The sequence below is a fragment of the Varanus komodoensis genome, unplaced genomic scaffold (assembly GCF_004798865.1).
Source record: "Varanus komodoensis strain SLA01 unplaced genomic scaffold, ASM479886v1 scaffold3, whole genome shotgun sequence".
Lineage (NCBI taxonomy): Eukaryota > Metazoa > Chordata > Lepidosauria > Squamata > Varanidae > Varanus > Varanus komodoensis.
The window spans coordinates 34,938,420-34,955,201 of record NW_025335761.1 but is presented as its reverse complement, the minus strand read 5'-3'; the positions used below and the strand labels follow the sequence as shown (position 1 = coordinate 34,955,201).

The following is a 16,782-nucleotide window of genomic DNA, read 5'->3' as shown; positions in this document are numbered from 1 at the left end:
AAAAGATACACCTCTATGAACAGAGTTAAGGGGCTGGTTTGGTTTGGTGTTTGGAGTTATATTTTTGCCAACTTTGAGAGAAAGGGCAGGTATAGTTTCCAGTATTTGTTAAAAGTAGGATGCATTTACTAATAATGTGCCCAGCCCTGCAAACTTTTTTATTTCCTTTCACTGGCAACTTCCTTGCTTCAGTTCTGGCTCCAAATGGGTGTAGTTTGAACATGTGCTTCCCACAATAGTGAACTATGTTTCTACTGTGGTTGATGCCTAAATAAACTAAAGAAGAGACGTGTCCCAGCATGTCTTACCTGTGTAATGGAAGAACAGTGCTTTTCACTACTGAATGAAATTGTCAGAGAACTCTGTGTACCATTTTTCTTCTCCCTATGGCTTTCTACTCTGTATCAGCACATTCCTATCTTGTGCTCTCTTGCCCCTCGTAGAAGCCTTTAAGGAGATTTGCCCTGCAGGGCATGGCTACACTTATTCCAGCTCTGACATTCGGATGTCCATGAGAAAGGCAGAAGCAGATGAGCTCCCACACAGTTCAGAAGAGCACAGGGAAAGTAGTGACGGGCTTCCTGACTGGACCATAAGACAGCAGAAGCTGCAGGAGGCTCTGAGTGGCGGTTTCACAGGCACACTCCCCAGGAGTGATATCCTACCTGGAAAAGGTAAGGCAACATTCATGCAGTTCCAACTAGTGTGAGTGAATTCCAAGTACTTCACAGATTTCAGGAGCTGAATTATCCTAATATCTAAAAATGGGCACAAGATTACATTGACTGCCTTTATATTAAGTAGTCGTGAAGTCATTGGACCCTGTCAATCTAATTTTATTATGTTTTTTATTTATTTGTGGCATTTCTAGATTATACTTCTGCATTTTCAAAGCAGTTTGCAATGTAAAACTAAAACTAATAATGGTGTCCTAAAAACATTTACAAGTGGCACAAATGAACCTCAAAAAATAAAAGCACAGCACAGAAAATGTCTTAAAAGGACTTAGTTCCTGAAGACACAGGCCTCCTTCATGCACAATACATCTGAAGGAAATCCACAGGGTGAAAGTGTACCAACATTTCCATGCGGTCCTACTTCCTATTTCAACATGTGGCCCTCCCCTCAAGCATATTTGTGAAGTGAAAAAATGGGTTGGCCTACTTTGAAGAAGATGGTACAGCAGCAAACATAATCATCCTGACAGGAAGGCTTTCCAAAGTACTGGAGCTACTAGAGAAAAGGCCCTGTTTCTTGTAGAAGCACCTCTAATATCTACAGAAGTACTTTCAGCAGGGCGACATTGACTGATCTCAAGTTTTGGGTTGCTTCATACCTTCATATTCTTCATGCTTATAGAGTATAGACCCAAGTTATGAATACCCCAGTCTGATGCTTTTTGAAACAGATTCTACTTTTTTGACTATGTTAACAATGGCATTTAATATTTATAAAGCATGTCTAAACCTTCCACAGGCATTATCATAGACACAAAATATTCAGACTGAGGGAACAGAAGCTTACCTATGGCTACCTCTAAGTTCAAGCCTAGAGAGCTTGCATTACAATTGATGTTCTCTCCAAGAGCCAGATCTCTGTAATAAAATGTAAGGTAGCATGTTATCAGCCTTCCCCACCCCAGCATCTTCCAGATGTATTGGATTGCAGCTCCCACCATTGACCATGCTGGATGATAGTGTTAATGGGAACAGTAATGCAAGATACCTGAAGGGCATCATGGTGGGAAAGGTTGTCCAGATCTACCTGGCTCAGGGCACTGGAGTTTAATGGTATGGGATGGAACTGAAATTCAGGAATGGAATGGGTTTGAGTTGAAATTCAGGACTAAATTACCCTAGTGTTTGTGGTTCTGACTGTATTTAGAAATGTACTTCGCATGCTGAGATTTCTATCTTCTGTCACTTTACAGAAGAATCTATCTTTACAGAGGATGATCGGGTGAGTAAAACATCTTTCTGCTGGCAGTGTATTTTTGTGGCATGTTGGTATTCAATTGGTAGCATGGTTTTGACAGTGGTTGAAGAATAAACTTTTTTTCAAGAAAGCTTATATATCTCAGTCTAAATGGGCATGAAAGATCCAACTAAGGGTACATTCAGATTTAGGAACATAGGAAGCTGCCTTGTACTGAGCCAGACCCCAGAATTTAGCCCAGTATTGTCAACAATGAATGACAGGGGTTCTCTGCGATTTGAGGCAGGGCTTTTTTCCACCCTTGCTTGGAAATGCTGGGATTTAAACCTGAGACCTCCATGCAAAGCACATACTCTACTGGTAAGCTATGGTGGTTCTGTCTTCAACCTTAAATCAAAACAAAATTGGGAGGATAATTTAAAAGTCATATAGCAGATTCTGGGATATAAAATAAAGAACACTCACATGATACTTTTGTTGGAATATTTTAAAGATAATGTAAGAATGAATGAAAGAGAACATGTATAACTAATTCCTTAGTAGTTCCTTGCCCTTAGGACTACATTGTAAAAATTCCTTTACAATGCCCTTCCTTTACAAGGGCAAGCAACCTTGTCAATACCGTGTGCTGATCTGGAAGGCTCTGTCCTTCTCTTCTAAGCCCTATCTGGCTCTTTGAAAGGGGTGGGAGGAACACTAGAGGCATTTTCCCCCTCTCCATCTTCCAGAAAGGCAATTTTCATTAGACAGACCATCTTACTTCATTAGGAATCCATCTAACTTTTCCTCTTTGCTAGGGCATGAATGCCTGTTCCTTTCTCACCCACTAAAATGTCTCTGATACTCCAATTTCTCCCCTTCAATGAGTTTTCTACACAAATAATTTATTGTGTCCTTGTCATTACTCAAGGATCTGTTTGATGATGTTGTGAGCTCCAGTTCCTCATCTGTTTAGAAACAGCACTTTCAGCTAGCTTGTTTAGAGCGGGGAAAATGTGATATTATTTCTGATGTGAAAGAAAATGCAGTTTCCATTTGTGTATTTGTTCTGCTATGCCACAGTGCGAGCTAAAGGTTACTTAGCTAAAAAGCAGAACAGGAAATGCTCCTCCTGTAGTACTGGGATCTCCCTTTTGCAATGAAACTGAAAGCAGGTGCAGCAGATTAACAACCTTGTGCAGAAATGCCCTATGAGATCAGAGTTCTCCCCTCATAGAGGAAGCCACCATGGAAGCTTTGCAGTTACTGGGAGAGACCAAGAGGGAAGTGCCAGTTTCAGAAAAACCTCTCCAAGGTTGATGCTCTGACCAATATGTCAAGCTGTTTTTTCTAGATGTCTATAGACCTTGGAACCAGAGCTGGCTAGGGAATATTAGCTCACTCTGTTAGGAACAAGTTGGGAATTAAGACCTATACCTGCAAAGAAAGAATGTCTCTAAACATTCTGGCATATGTTTAATTGGAAAATTTAACTTCATGAAAAATATGGATATAGAAGTTGTATAAAATGCGTGCTTTGTTGAAATATAATGTATATCCTAGACAAGCATCAAAATACATCTTTCCAGTATAATGACTGTATCACATCTTTTCTGTTTTATTCACAATTACATTTTTAAAAAAGTTTTACAGGAGCAAAGAAGACAGAAACCTATTAATTTATGTTGCTACTTTGTTATCCTGTCACCAATTACTGAGTTAATCTGGAAGAATTAGTAGAATAAGGAAGTGTTGAGTGTTTTGTAGCCAAAGAAGTGAAACTTTGGGTGTTAAGGAAGTTCATGGGTGAAGGATTTTAATTACATAGCTTTAAAGGCATTTTGTGCAATCCTATGACTAATGAATAAATACAGCAATATAGGAAGAATTAGAAACCTAGAAACAAACTGAGTTAGTCTCCTGGGCCATCTAGTCTGAACCCCGGCTCCAGCTTGCTCTGCTCATGTAATCCCCAACATGTGGTTGTCCAATCATTACATGTGATTGTCCAAATTCTTGTGATGGAAAAATTTCTGATAAAATCCTCAGGGCATCTCTGGAAGACCTTGTGACCTGTTTTGCATGATACAAGAATCCACCATGAGTGATCATGCCATGGTTTTATTTACAGGATGGCTTGGCATGACATGAACCCATCCTTTCCACATTAGCTTTGTCTTCAAGGCAGTCTTTGCCAAGGGCTTCCTTTCCAACACAAGAAAACTCACCATAGCAGTGTATTGTATGGAGGAGAACCACTATCTCTTTTTCCTGGGGCATTTTTAAATAAATACTTTCTAAAATGGTGCTTACCATTAAAGAAAGCAGTTGGATCTGCTTATTCTGAGTAATTCTGAAGTACGTTTCACTAGGTCTGCATCTTTAACTTTACACAAAAACGTAATAGAATATTTTCAGAGAGCATGAGAAGAATCTAGCTGCTTTAGAACATAAGAAAAGCCATGTTGGATCAAACCAAAAGTCCGTCTAGTCCAGCACTCCATACACAGAGTGGCAAACCAGCTGCCCACAGAATTCCTCAGGCAGGATGGGTGCAAGACCTTCTGCTGCCCAAGTTCCTCACCAACTGGTATATGCAGGCGTGCCACCTCTTCATTTTAATTGAAAAGTCCACTTTCCTTTAAAACCATTAGGATTCTATCATCCTGTACATTTGAGACCCCTTTCCATTTTGTACATTTTCTAGCTGTTTGACCTCTTCTTGCTTCATCTTCCTCTCCAATATCTACTCAGAGGCTGAGTTCATATACCATGGCAAGCAATTCCACATGGTTTTCACCATGTGCAATTTTTTGTGTGTGATGTGCCCAAGAAGGGCAGAAGGGGACCCAGCCAAGTGGCACTGATCCCTTCCATGGTGCTGCCCAGGAAAGTCTTACTCCTGCCACTGGCTAGTAAGAGTGGCTCCAGGACTTTCCCTCTGGCCAGCAAGAGGGTTAGCATGGAGGAATCTGCTATAGTTTCCAGCCCCAATCAGCCACCAGTGCAGCTGCTTCTAGCCCTGCTGCTCATGCTTGAGGTTATCCACTGGGGTATGCAGCCCCTATTTTGGGCACCAGCAGAACCTCACCAAGTGCATCAGTGGAGCAATCAACTGAGCAGCAACCAGTGCCAACCAGCTGATCACCCACTCTTATTCCTAAGAAGATTTTTAGGGCAGGAGGTGGGAGGAGCAGGGACAGCTCTCATGGCTGTGACAAAGGGCTCTGGTTAACTGCTTGGCAGGAACAGCAACATCCATGCTTTGGTTCTATAGTTCCAACCACAATACCACAACACACTGTGATTATCAGTTCAGATGACCCAACAGGCAATTTTAGTACTGAGAAATCATAGAAAAGACCATTGTTTCTGTTCATGGTTTCTCAAAACCAAATGTCCCACACTGAAATACCACAATGGGTTTTGGATGACCCGACAACCCAACAAAGGTAAAAAAACCACCATTGCTCATAGTGTCATGTGAACCCCCTCTGAGACCGGCTGGCAGTGGATCATAAATAGCCAGGCCAGATTAAAAGATGCTAGAGACTGACAACAGAAAAATCAATTGCTTTGCTCACACATCATGTTCTGACCCTTGAAACCAGAATATGATGCAGCCAGGCTCACTTCATCCACTTCTTTCTTCTTCCCTTCACCTTCTTGTTTTTGGATTCTCCCTCTGTTACCTGCTTTGCTTAACTGTAGTTGCTATGCCGTTCAAATCAAGTAAACTGTGTTATTGGTACCCACAACTGACCACAATCCATTGTTTGCAAGCCCACTTCAAACCATGGGTTCAGATCTTTAGATACGCCAAATTAACCCTAATCTTAGTTTGTCAGATTTGGACATCATAGTAGGCAATTGTTATGTAAACCAGAGAGAAGGGAATTCCTGTGCAAGTGGGAAGACAATAGGAAAGTGAGTCCAAGCCTATATAAGGCTCCAATCCAAGATTTGGATGAAGAGAAATATGACAGCTGATTTAAGCCACTGTGTTAGAGAACCTGGAAGGGTCTCATGATTCTGAGAAAGTCAGACACCTAGGCCATTTTGCTAATGGCCATGTGTTTGTCACAGTACAGTTAGGGGAGTTAGAATTCAGTAATAATACCTTCCCTGAATGATTCGATATACCAGGTTGAGGAAAATTTCCTATGAGAGTCATTGAGCCACCAGAATTATTCAGTCAGGGAATGCAGCCAGTGATGCAGGTGGAGCCAAAACTGAGCTGAGCATGCAGGGCTGTATAGCTCTGGGAGCATCTGTTCATGCTCCTGCCACTCCATCACTCTCTTAGTTTTGCTCTTGCTCACTTGCCCTTTCACAAGCACACAAGAAATTAGATTGAGAGCTGTAAGTGCCCTTTCCTAGCAACAAGCTTATTAAGAAATTGCTAAAAAAGATAGCTTACATTTGGATGAATTTCTGTGAATCCTGCTGGTTTGTGTTCAGCCAATTGTTACATTTGTATGTCTTGTTCACAGAATACAGATGATGCTATCCAAGAAACTGGCATCGATCCAGGTAATTTGCAAAGCAGCTTGCTCTATCTAGTATCTATGACTTAAGCACAGAAGGAAAAGGATGTTTTAGGCTGTGCTGATAATTGTTCTGCCTGTGAGAACTCTGGAAGGGTTTTTAATGGATCTTCCCAATACACTCTATAGGTTACTCCATGTTCTTGCTGGGCAGAAGAGCAACGCCGAGATTTATATTGAGTGGAAGGGACCAGGGAACTATTGAATCTTCATAAAATCCCCTGCAGAATAGAGTGTATTCCTTATATTGCAGATGGTTAGCTTTATGGACTACTGCATAGTAGCTTCCTTTTGGTCTTATTTTTATAGTTCTTTAATCTGCAGCTCAGTCCTATGCATGATTATTTAGAAGTAAGTTCAAATAGGTTCAGTGGGGCTTGCTCTCAAGTAAGTGGGCACAGAAGATCCCCAAATAGTATTATACAAAATTGCACAAATATTTATATAAAATTATTTATATACGGACACATTAATAATACCAACTTTAATAAGTATTGTGAGATTTAATGATGTATTATATTGGTTTAATTGCAAGGATTATGGTAGAGCCACTAAAGGCCAATTGTGACATCAGCAATATACTTGAAGTTTAAAATAATTCTGCCATGTGATCATTAACAGGATAGAGTTAGAAAGTGCTCAGTGATAAATTTTTGATACTTAATTTGTAACCTGAAGTATCATATACTTAGGAGGCTCATGAACTTTAATGATAGTGAGGGTGTTAAAGTTGTTTATATTGGGCTCAGTTCATTTGTCATAAATAGAGAATTGCTTCTTTACAATGTAAATATAAGTGTGTGGTAACAAGCAGACTTGGATGTTATGCCGCTATTCTTAATCACAATAACTTGGCAGACCATGAAGGAAATTGATGGAACACTTTATTCTCATCCTGGACACCCTCACCAACTTCTTCCTTGCTGGTTCATTTATGAAACTGATATATCAATTCCTACTTCTGTCTAGCAGCAGTATTTCTGCACTGGCAGAAGATTGGATTACATGACCTTTGAGATACTTTGCAACTGTATACTCAGAAATAAGATGCACTGAATTCAGAATGTAGGAATCCTGAGCCCATTAGATTCCTGTTGTTTATCTGATAGCAGTTATAGTTGGTGTGTACTTCTCTTCTTTAATCTGTAGTGGATATAGAAGATACTTCTCCTCATTCTCCTGTCCAGCCACTTCCAGGAGCTGTAGGGGAAGAAACTACTCCAACTGCAATGACAACAACATTTCCAGGTATGCTTGCAGCCAGTCCCCACAGGGCTGACTAAAAACATTTTGTTGCTTGAGGTGAAACAGTAAATATTATTGCCACTTCCTCCCAAGCCAAGGTACACCGTACCCAAGACTGGTCAAGCAATTCTGGCCCCTGAGGCAGAAAGTTTCACAATAATAACTCTAGCTCTATGACAGTAAAAATTCAAGTTGGCTATTATTATTGTTATTATTGTAGTAGTATTTTTAATTTTATTTCTATACAGCCAAATAATCAAAACTCTGTGGGCAGTTCACAACAATGTTCAAAGTAATACTAAAATGGATGCAATAAAATACAGATACAATAAAACACAGTGCAAGTAGCACCCCTCACCTGTGCCCAGTACAACCACCAGTGGCTACACCAGATGTGGAAGGCTGGTCACTGACCAAGGAATGGAATCCAGTGCGACCACTAGCAGCACCCTCTTCCATACTGGGTGAAGCCACTGGCAGTTGCGCCTGGTGTGGAAGAAGGTTGGTTGCTGGGGTTGCCAGGAATGGTGCCCCAGGCAACGGCTAACAGTGCAGCTGCCTGTTGGGTGGCTGGAGCTGACAGGGAAGGTTGCCAGCTGCATAACCATGAGATCCATGAGTGCTTGTGGGCTTTTTTCCAGCACTGCTTGCTTTTCAGGACTAGGCTGAAAAGCATCATGTAGACCAGGGAGTTATCAAAACAACTCCAGGATAAACTTGTACAGAAAAACCAATCAAGGCTGTGTTATTAAAACAAAACAACCCGAACATCCTCTAGAGCACCATTAAGTCCATTATTACAAAATAGAAAGAATAGAGCTTAAAAGTTACTGTGCCTAGAGAAAGACATCCATGTAAATTCACTGACCTTGTAATGAGGGCATTAGTCAGCAAAGCAACCAAGTGGCCAATGGTAACTCTGAGGGAGCTAGAGAGATCTGCAGGTAGGAGAAACTAAGATGGGAGAAACTGTCCATTGGACAACTCTCTTCCAGGAACTCTGCAAAGCTGTATCTATACTACAACTCTGTGTTGCTGCTGTTGCTGTTGTTATGTGTGTTATGTGCTGTGAAGTTGCTTCCAACGCTTATGGCAACCCTCCTACTTATAAATGTCCTCCAAAACATCCTGTCCTTGACCTGCTCAGCTCTTATAAATTCAAGGCTGTGGCTTCTTTTAATTAAATCGATCTATTTCATACTCAGTCTTCCTTTTTTCCCCCCTTCTGCTTTCAACTTTCCCTGGCATGGTTGTCTTCCCCAAAGAGCCTTACCTACCTACTCATGATGTGCCCAAAATATGACAGCCTCACTTTTACGATGGCTTTTGTTTAACTCTGTATTATTATCCTCGTATTGTAGATTGGGAGGCTGAGACTGAGAGACTGAGTTGATGGCCAAGACAGATTTGTAACTAGGGAATTTCCTGATGAACATGCTAACCCTCAAGGTCACGTACTACCTGGCTTCTGTTTAGAAGGAGCTATTGTGCCAGGCTTCACAATGTGTTTTCAGTGCTACAAGGCACTGCAAATTTTCATTGGCATAGGCAACTTCTGGGATCCCTAATTGGCCCAAAGAAGTGTGATTTTTTTTTTCAGATATTCATTTCCATAATGCACTTTTTAATCTTCAGGAAACATGCCTCCAAAGCATATGATAAGAAACAAACTTTTTCTGGCAAACATAGAAAGGAAATTACAAGAACTTTTATGAAAAAGATGTTTATTTCTTACATTCTTAGGTTAGAAGATAGTACTTGATAATAGAATGGCAAAATTAGAAGATTTAGGCAGGACAGGAAAATTTTCCAGCATCTCTTGTGATTTGGTATGTGTCACAGAGTTGTGTCCTGGGGATTTTCTGGTGGAATGGGAAGTTCCATTCCTCAGGGTATGACCTCAGGGTAACATGTTTACTGCTTAGATAATGGCAGCTGTGTTTTTTCAGGATTGCCTAAATGCCTGGGAGAGTTGCTTGCATCTTTGTACTCTGGGCTAAAACCTTTTTGGAAAAATCTCTTGGCAAAGACTGTCTCAATGGCCTTTTGTCTGTGCTGGCATGTTTGTGAGCTGGTTAGACGATGATGGGATTGTCTAAGACTGCTGCGAGGTGTGGGTGTCCTTGAGCTTGTGTTTTTCTGTTGGTGTGACTCAAACTGTCTCAATGAGTTTAGCAATGAATTGGCACAATCCAGAGTGGAAGTGAGTTGAGGAGGAATCAGTTAGTAGATTATGTACACCAAAAAGGCAAGCCCGTGGTTCTGTAAAGCCAATCTGCACATGTAGGCAGCACTGAGCTCTTGTAACATTTTAGCCAGTGGCCATCACCACATATTGTGGTAATAGATTCTGTGAGAGACCTGCTGATCAGACCAACAGTCCTTTGCCTCCCCAGGATCCAGATTAATGCGTTTTAGGATGGTGTAACTATAAGCACATTGTGCCTGTCTCCTCAAAATATCTTCCTTTATTCTCAGAGACCATGGCATGCTCTTCATCACCCAACGTCTGTGGTCCAGGCACCTGCGTAAACTTGCCAGGAGGATATGCTTGCTTCTGCTACCCTGGCTACAGGCAGCATCCCAGTCACACCTATTGCACTGGTATTTCATTGGTTTCTTTGGTTTGCTGGGAGAAATGGGTGTGTGGGGAGATGCCATCAGATAGAGGCTGGGAAGTGGAAAACCTATTCTGACACCAGAATACTTCTGACAGATCTTAATGACTGATACTCAGATTAATTCTGTAGTTTTACGGTATCGGGGAGGCCTATAGATAGAGAAAACAAGATGTAGGGTATTGCTGATTGATCTTGACTGTCTCCTTTTGCTTTAGATGTTGATGAATGTGAAAGAAATCCATGTGATGGGAAAGGCCACTGTGTCAACAGTGAGGGCTCTTATTCCTGCCTCTGTTTCCCTGGGTATACTCTCTTCACCTCACAAAATGCACAAACTTGTCAGGGTAAGTCTTGCTGATGCAGCACCACTGGCTTCCATTGCTCACCCATAAAAGTTGCCTAACAGAGTTTTTCACCACCATAACTATATCTTTCCAGTGAGAGAGAAGAATGTGTTATCTTTCCTGTACCTTGGATCTTTCTCTGCCTTACCTAGAAACAACAGCTGAATAATTTCCTCTGACAACCCTTCCCTCCCCTTACATCAGTGCACATATTTGAGGAAAGAAACACAACAAAGTGCTCTAGAAAATGCAGCATGTTCCTTTATTGTTCCATTATTACATTAGATCACTTTAAGTTGCTTGTCCTGCGTTTTGCTTAGAGTCAGAGGGTGAAAATCAGTAGCAAAGATGGAAACAAAAAGATAGAAGGGCAGCCATAATATATGCATGCATTCAAACCTTCTGCTGAAAGGACATGTTCCTCTCTATTAACAGATGTAAATGAGTGTGACCAGCCAACTGTGTGCCATGGAGGGCAATGTGTCAACACACTTGGTTCCTATCACTGTGAGTGCAAAGTGGGCTACCTCATGGATCAAACAGGAATGTGTAAAGGTAGGTGTGCAAATGTCTCCTCCTTTTTTTAGGAGCTGCCATGTCATGCTAACTTGGGTCATTTATGCCAAGCACCTACAAAAGTGCTTATATATTTTTACATGCAAATACTCTCCTTGTATATTCAGTTTGACCTTTTTCCCCTAATAGCATAACACATTTGTATCCTCAATAGAGAAGATGCCTTTTTATGAAGATTCTGTTGTACACTTATTAAAATTTAGCTTTCAGCTCCCCTGGCTGCAAGTAGAAAGCAAATAAGCTACAGCATATATGCAGTGGTTGGAGGCTGCCCCCTTCTGGGAAAGAAGGGAAGTACATTCTGTTGTCCCTTTGCAACTATGCTTGACATAATCTGGTATAAATGGCATGACTATGTGGTAGACAGATTCAAAGAACACTATCTTGTATTTCTTTAAAAATGATGATTTAAATAGTCAAACTGTTAACCTCTTTCTCAAGAACTGGAGACACCTTGTTTCGAGTTTTAAAAATTATTTGAAAATTTTCATTGAAATAATCAATTTAGTTTATTTAAAGTGCTTCACGCATATTATCTTGTTGTAATCTTTACAACACTCCTGTTAAACAGATGAACATTACTGTTTCTGAATCAGAACATTACTCCTTTGCTTGCTCAAGCAACATACTGAGGCAAGAGAGTGGTACAGAATCATAGAGTTGGAAGGACCCAGAGGGCCATCCAGCCCAACTCCCTGCTCAGTGCAGGACTCCAGGTTAAACCATTTCTCTAAGATGGCTGACCAGTTGCATCTTGACTGTCTCTAGTGTAGAGGAGTCCACAAGCTCCCTAGGTAATTGGTTCTATTGTTGTACTGCTCTAACAGTCAGGAAGTTCTTCCTGATGTTCAGCCAGAACATGGCTTCCTGTAACTTGAGCCCATTATTCCATGTCCTGCACTTTGGGATGATTGAGAAGAGAGTCTCTCCTTTCCCTTTGTGACAACCTTTGAAGTACTTTAAAAGTGTTATCCTATCTCCCGTCAGTCTTGTCTTCTCAAGGCTGAACATGCCTTTCAATGTCTCTTCATAGGGCATTGCTTCCAGTCCCCAGATTATCCTTGTTGCCCTTCTCTGAACCTTGTCCAACTTGTTTATATCTTTCTTAAACTGTGGTACCTGGAACTGGACACAGTACTCCAGATGAGGCCTAACCAGTGCTGAATAAAGAGGAGCTAGTACTTTATGGGATTTGGAAGTTATACTTACTAATGCAGCCCAAACCAGAATTTACCCTTTTTGCAGCCACATCACATTGTTCATTTATATTCAGCTAGTGATCTACAACAATTCCAAAATCCTTCTCACTTGCAGTATTTTTGAGCCAAGAATCTCCCATATTGTAGCAATGCATTTGGTTTCTTTTTTCCTAAATGCAGAACTTGGCATTTGTCCCCACTGAAATTCATTCTGTTGTTTTTAGCCCAGCGCTCCAACCTATCAAGATCACCTTGAATCTTCTTTCTGTCTTCCAGGGTATTAGCTATTCTGCCCAGTTTTGTGTCATCTGCATATTTTATAATTGTTCCCTGCACTTCCTCATCCAAAAATGTAAAAGAGCACTGGGCCCAGGACCAAACCCTGCACTACCCCACTTGTTACCTCTCCTGTGTTTGAAAAGGTGCCATTGATGAGCACTCTTTGAGTCTGATTCTGTAACCAACTGTGGATGGCCCTCTGGCCCCTTCCAACTTTACTGTTCTATAATTCTATTATTTATCTTCTGTTATTCTTTATCTGTGAGCTGAAGTGTTCTCTGGCCATAGAGCAAAACTCTTCCTTGTCTTTGTTATTTGTATGTTACAGATGTGGATGAATGTGCAACCCATAATGCCTGCCTGAGGGGACGCTGCATCAACACTGAGGGCTCCTTCTCTTGTGTGGCATGTGGCACTGGGTACATTGCATCAAGGGATGGAAGAATGTGTGAAGGTATAACCTGTGGTCAGGTGTGATGAACAGGGAAACTTCCTCATAGATAACCAATGGAACACTGGCCCAACCCATAAAGCTAAGACCTTACAATAGCTATATAGACGGAATAACTTGAGCATTTCATAAGCTGTGGGGAAATCCAAAACTTGAACTCTGATTTCCTTAGCTGATAATTATTGCCAGCTCTTCTTCGTCGTGGCCTCTGTGCATCACACATATGGGTACTGCGCCTGCGCAGTGCCTGTGGCTGGAAGATTGATAGCTAATGGTTTTTGGCGGGAAGCTCCGCTCCCCTCCCCCCTGTGGCCTATAAAGAGCGGAGCGTCTGCCATTTTGTTCAGTCTTTGCGACCGCTGTTCACTATGCCTCGTGCCGCTTTCGACTTTCGCTTCGACTATTACCTCGTTCTCGAATTGTCCCTTATCCTAGTTTTTTCCTCTCCTTGTTCCCAGCTTATTATTCTGTGTAGCTTTCTCTCTTTATTTCTTCTTTCGATCTATCAAAAAAAAAAATATATATATATATATATATATACTTACCCTCTTCACTATCTCTCTTTTCTTCCTCTTCTTCTGTGATGGTGCAGCGAGTGGCTTTCCGCAAATGCGCGGATTGCAGGTCAAAAATGGCACCAACTGACCCGCATGACCTATGCCTCCTCTGCCTGGGAGAGGGGCATAGGACAGATAAATGCGCACATTGCCTGGCCTTCTCCAAGCAGGCCAGGAAGAACTGTGAAAACTGGCTTCGGAGGCTCCTTTGGGATCGGGCTCTCATGCAGTCAGACCCGCTCGTCACCGTCCCAAAACCTGGCTCTGCTTCTGTGGCCCCACCCTCACGGCCTTTGGACGAAGGTGCATCTGCTTCGGTGGCCCCCTCTGCTTCACCTAAAAAGAAGCATGAAAAGCGGAAGCACGCCGAAGAGAAGTTGGCAGGCCATAAGAAGGCCAGAAAGGAGAAGGTCTCCAAGCCTCCAAAAAAGTCTAAGACTTTGGACCATCTGGACCATCCCCGAAATCGGAATTCGGAACCGATGGGACCCTCGGCACCGGTGGCGGTTATGATACCGACCCCTCCCTAACCGGTCCTCCAGGAGGCTATGCGGGTTACCCCTCAAGGGTCTCCACGCCGTTCGGTTGACCTCCCACCTGCACCCCTTCCAACTCTACGGGGTTCAATTTCCGATGGGGAAATCCAAGACTCCCCTCCTAGGGTGAGGTCACTGACACCCATGCCCGTGGTGACGATGGAAACAGACGTTGGCCTGTCCCCACCAGGGAGCCGGAGGAGCCGCTCGGTAGAGCAACGCCCGGAGAGTTGGCGTTGCTTTTACTACCATACTTGGGGCAATCCGCTCTCTGTAGGGTACTACCCTGCTCCCAGGGCATGATCATCTCCTCCACCCTGTGACCAACTGCGATCAGTGGATTCGAGGCGGGTGCCACCTCGATCCCCACAAAGTGGAAGCAGCCGCTCCTTCTCACCGGCAGAGTCGTCATCTTTGGCTCCACCCTACCACGGTGCCGATTCGGTTGACTTGGAGGTCGACTCAACCTCCCCGGACGTCGCTGTGACATCCCAGGGTCCTGCGTCACCCAACGAGTCCCACGTCTCCTTCATGGAGCTGATGTCGAGACTTGTCCAGTCCCTGGACATCGACGCTGCCCAGCACCCGGGACCGTCGAAGAACAAGTTTTACGACATCATCCGCGGGGAGCAATCAACATCTATCATTCTGCCGCTCATAACCACCTTGCGGCAGGCGATGACGCAGCCCTGGGACCTGCCATCACATCCTCACCGACGTCCAGAAGGTATGAGTCGATGTACAGGGTTCGGGAAGAGGATATTCCCTTCCTCCTCAAACACCTGAAACCGAACTCTGCGGTCGTCAAATCCTCACAGGGCAGAGAGGCGAGAGGACACACGGCACCGAGAGATAAAGAGGGCCGAAAAATAGACTCCCTGGCCAGGCGAGTCTATGCTGCTTCGGGCTTGGGACTTCTCATATCAAATTATGAGGCGACGTTGGCGAGATATCAATATTTTATTATGCAGTGCCTCCACAACGTTGCCTCCACCCTCCCAGACCACCAGAGTGATCTCGCGAAGGTCCTGATCAAGGAAGCCATGCAGGTTGCGGTGCAGCAGTTATCCACGGCAAGGCACCACGTGGATACTGACTCCCGGGCCTTGGTCGGTGCCGTTTCCCTTCGGAGGCATGCATGGCTCCGGAATTGTAATTTCCCGGAAGAAACCAAGCGGCAGATAGAGGAAATGCCTTTCGATGGATCCGGGCTTTTCCATTCTCGAACCGACCATAAGCTCAAGAAGCTCCATGAATCGAGGATGACAGCACGCAGGATGGAGATCCAGTCTCACACTAGACGTAAGTGGTCCTGGAATCGTCCATCCTACAGGCAATCCTACCAACCGAGACAGCAGCCTCAACACCGCCAGCAACAACAACAGCAGCGCCGCCGTCCTTCAGCCCCAACAGCATTTTCAGCAGGGCCGCTGTCGTTTTGACGATCGGAGGCAACGCTGACGGGACTGGCGAACCATTCCTCACACTCCTTCAATACCCATCCCCCTCTTATTTGGGGATCGGCTTCGAAGCCGACTCCCCATTTGGGGGTCCATCACATCTGACCGGTGGGTATTATCCATTGTTCAACACGGCTGTCGAATAGAATTCAACATCGTTCCTCCATCGAGTCCAATCCGGTCTACTGTATGCTCACCGGTACTCCTCGACAAAATACGTCAACTTCTCCGTAAAGGAGCGATTTGTCAAGTATTTCCATCTGACGGACTTCACGGATTCTATTCCAGAAACTTCACGGTCCCTAAGCAGGATGGTGGTCTATGTCCGATTTTGGATCTACAGAACTTAAATACGTTTATTGTACCGAGAAAGTTTTGTATGACTACCCTTCAAAACATTTTGCCGTTGTTAAGGAGAGAGGATTGGTTCGCCTCATTGGACCTGAAGGACGCCTACTTCCACATTTCAGTTCACCCAAATTACAGGTGTTTCCTTCATTTTGCGATTGCAAGCCAACTTTATGAGTTCACAGTTTTACCTTTTGGACTGGCTATGGCTCCGAGAGTTTTTACCAAGTGCATGGCTCCTGTCTGTGCCTTCCTACGCCTTCAGGGCATACAAATTTATCCGTACCTCGATGACTGGCTGTTGGTCTCACAGTCCAGAGAAGGACTCTTGGCAGCCATCCATAAGACCTGTGCCTTACTAGATGACCTAGGCTTACGTACTAAAACAGAGAAATCTTCTCTTCTCCCGACACAGACGCTCACCTTCATCGGAGCCCACTTGGATTCAACATTAGAGAAAGCTTTCCTCCCGCAAGACAGACAACAGACTCTTGCTCGCCTTATCCATTGAATCCGACGAGAGGGAACAGTCACGGCGAGGTCTATCCAGAGGGTCCTGGGACATATGGCGTCTTCAGTTGCCGTGGTTCCACATGCCAGACTTCGGCTTTGCCCACTACAACTATTTTTCAACAGGGTGTATCACCCTCAAAGAGAGCCACAGTCCAAACTGATCCGGATCCCATCTTCCGTGCTCCACTCTCT

The 16,782-nt window shown here is 43.5% G+C and overlaps 1 protein-coding gene across 3 annotated transcripts in view; it reads left to right on the top strand.

Annotated features, from left to right (window-relative positions):
- The window catches only part of LTBP2 (latent transforming growth factor beta binding protein 2), a 161,807-nt gene that overhangs the window by 119,423 nt on the left and 25,602 nt on the right, over positions 1-16,782 (top strand). For all 3 annotated transcript variants that reach the window (XM_044435931.1, XM_044435932.1, XM_044435930.1), the window contains 8 exons: positions 444-674; positions 1,931-1,959; positions 6,408-6,447; positions 7,611-7,709; positions 10,185-10,310; positions 10,543-10,671; positions 11,107-11,226; positions 13,054-13,179. In XM_044435931.1, the coding sequence (XP_044291866.1) occupies positions 444-674; positions 1,931-1,959; positions 6,408-6,447; positions 7,611-7,709; positions 10,185-10,310; positions 10,543-10,671; positions 11,107-11,226; positions 13,054-13,179 (900 nt within the window). The remainder of the gene's footprint in view (positions 1-443; positions 675-1,930; positions 1,960-6,407; positions 6,448-7,610; positions 7,710-10,184; positions 10,311-10,542; positions 10,672-11,106; positions 11,227-13,053; positions 13,180-16,782) is intronic.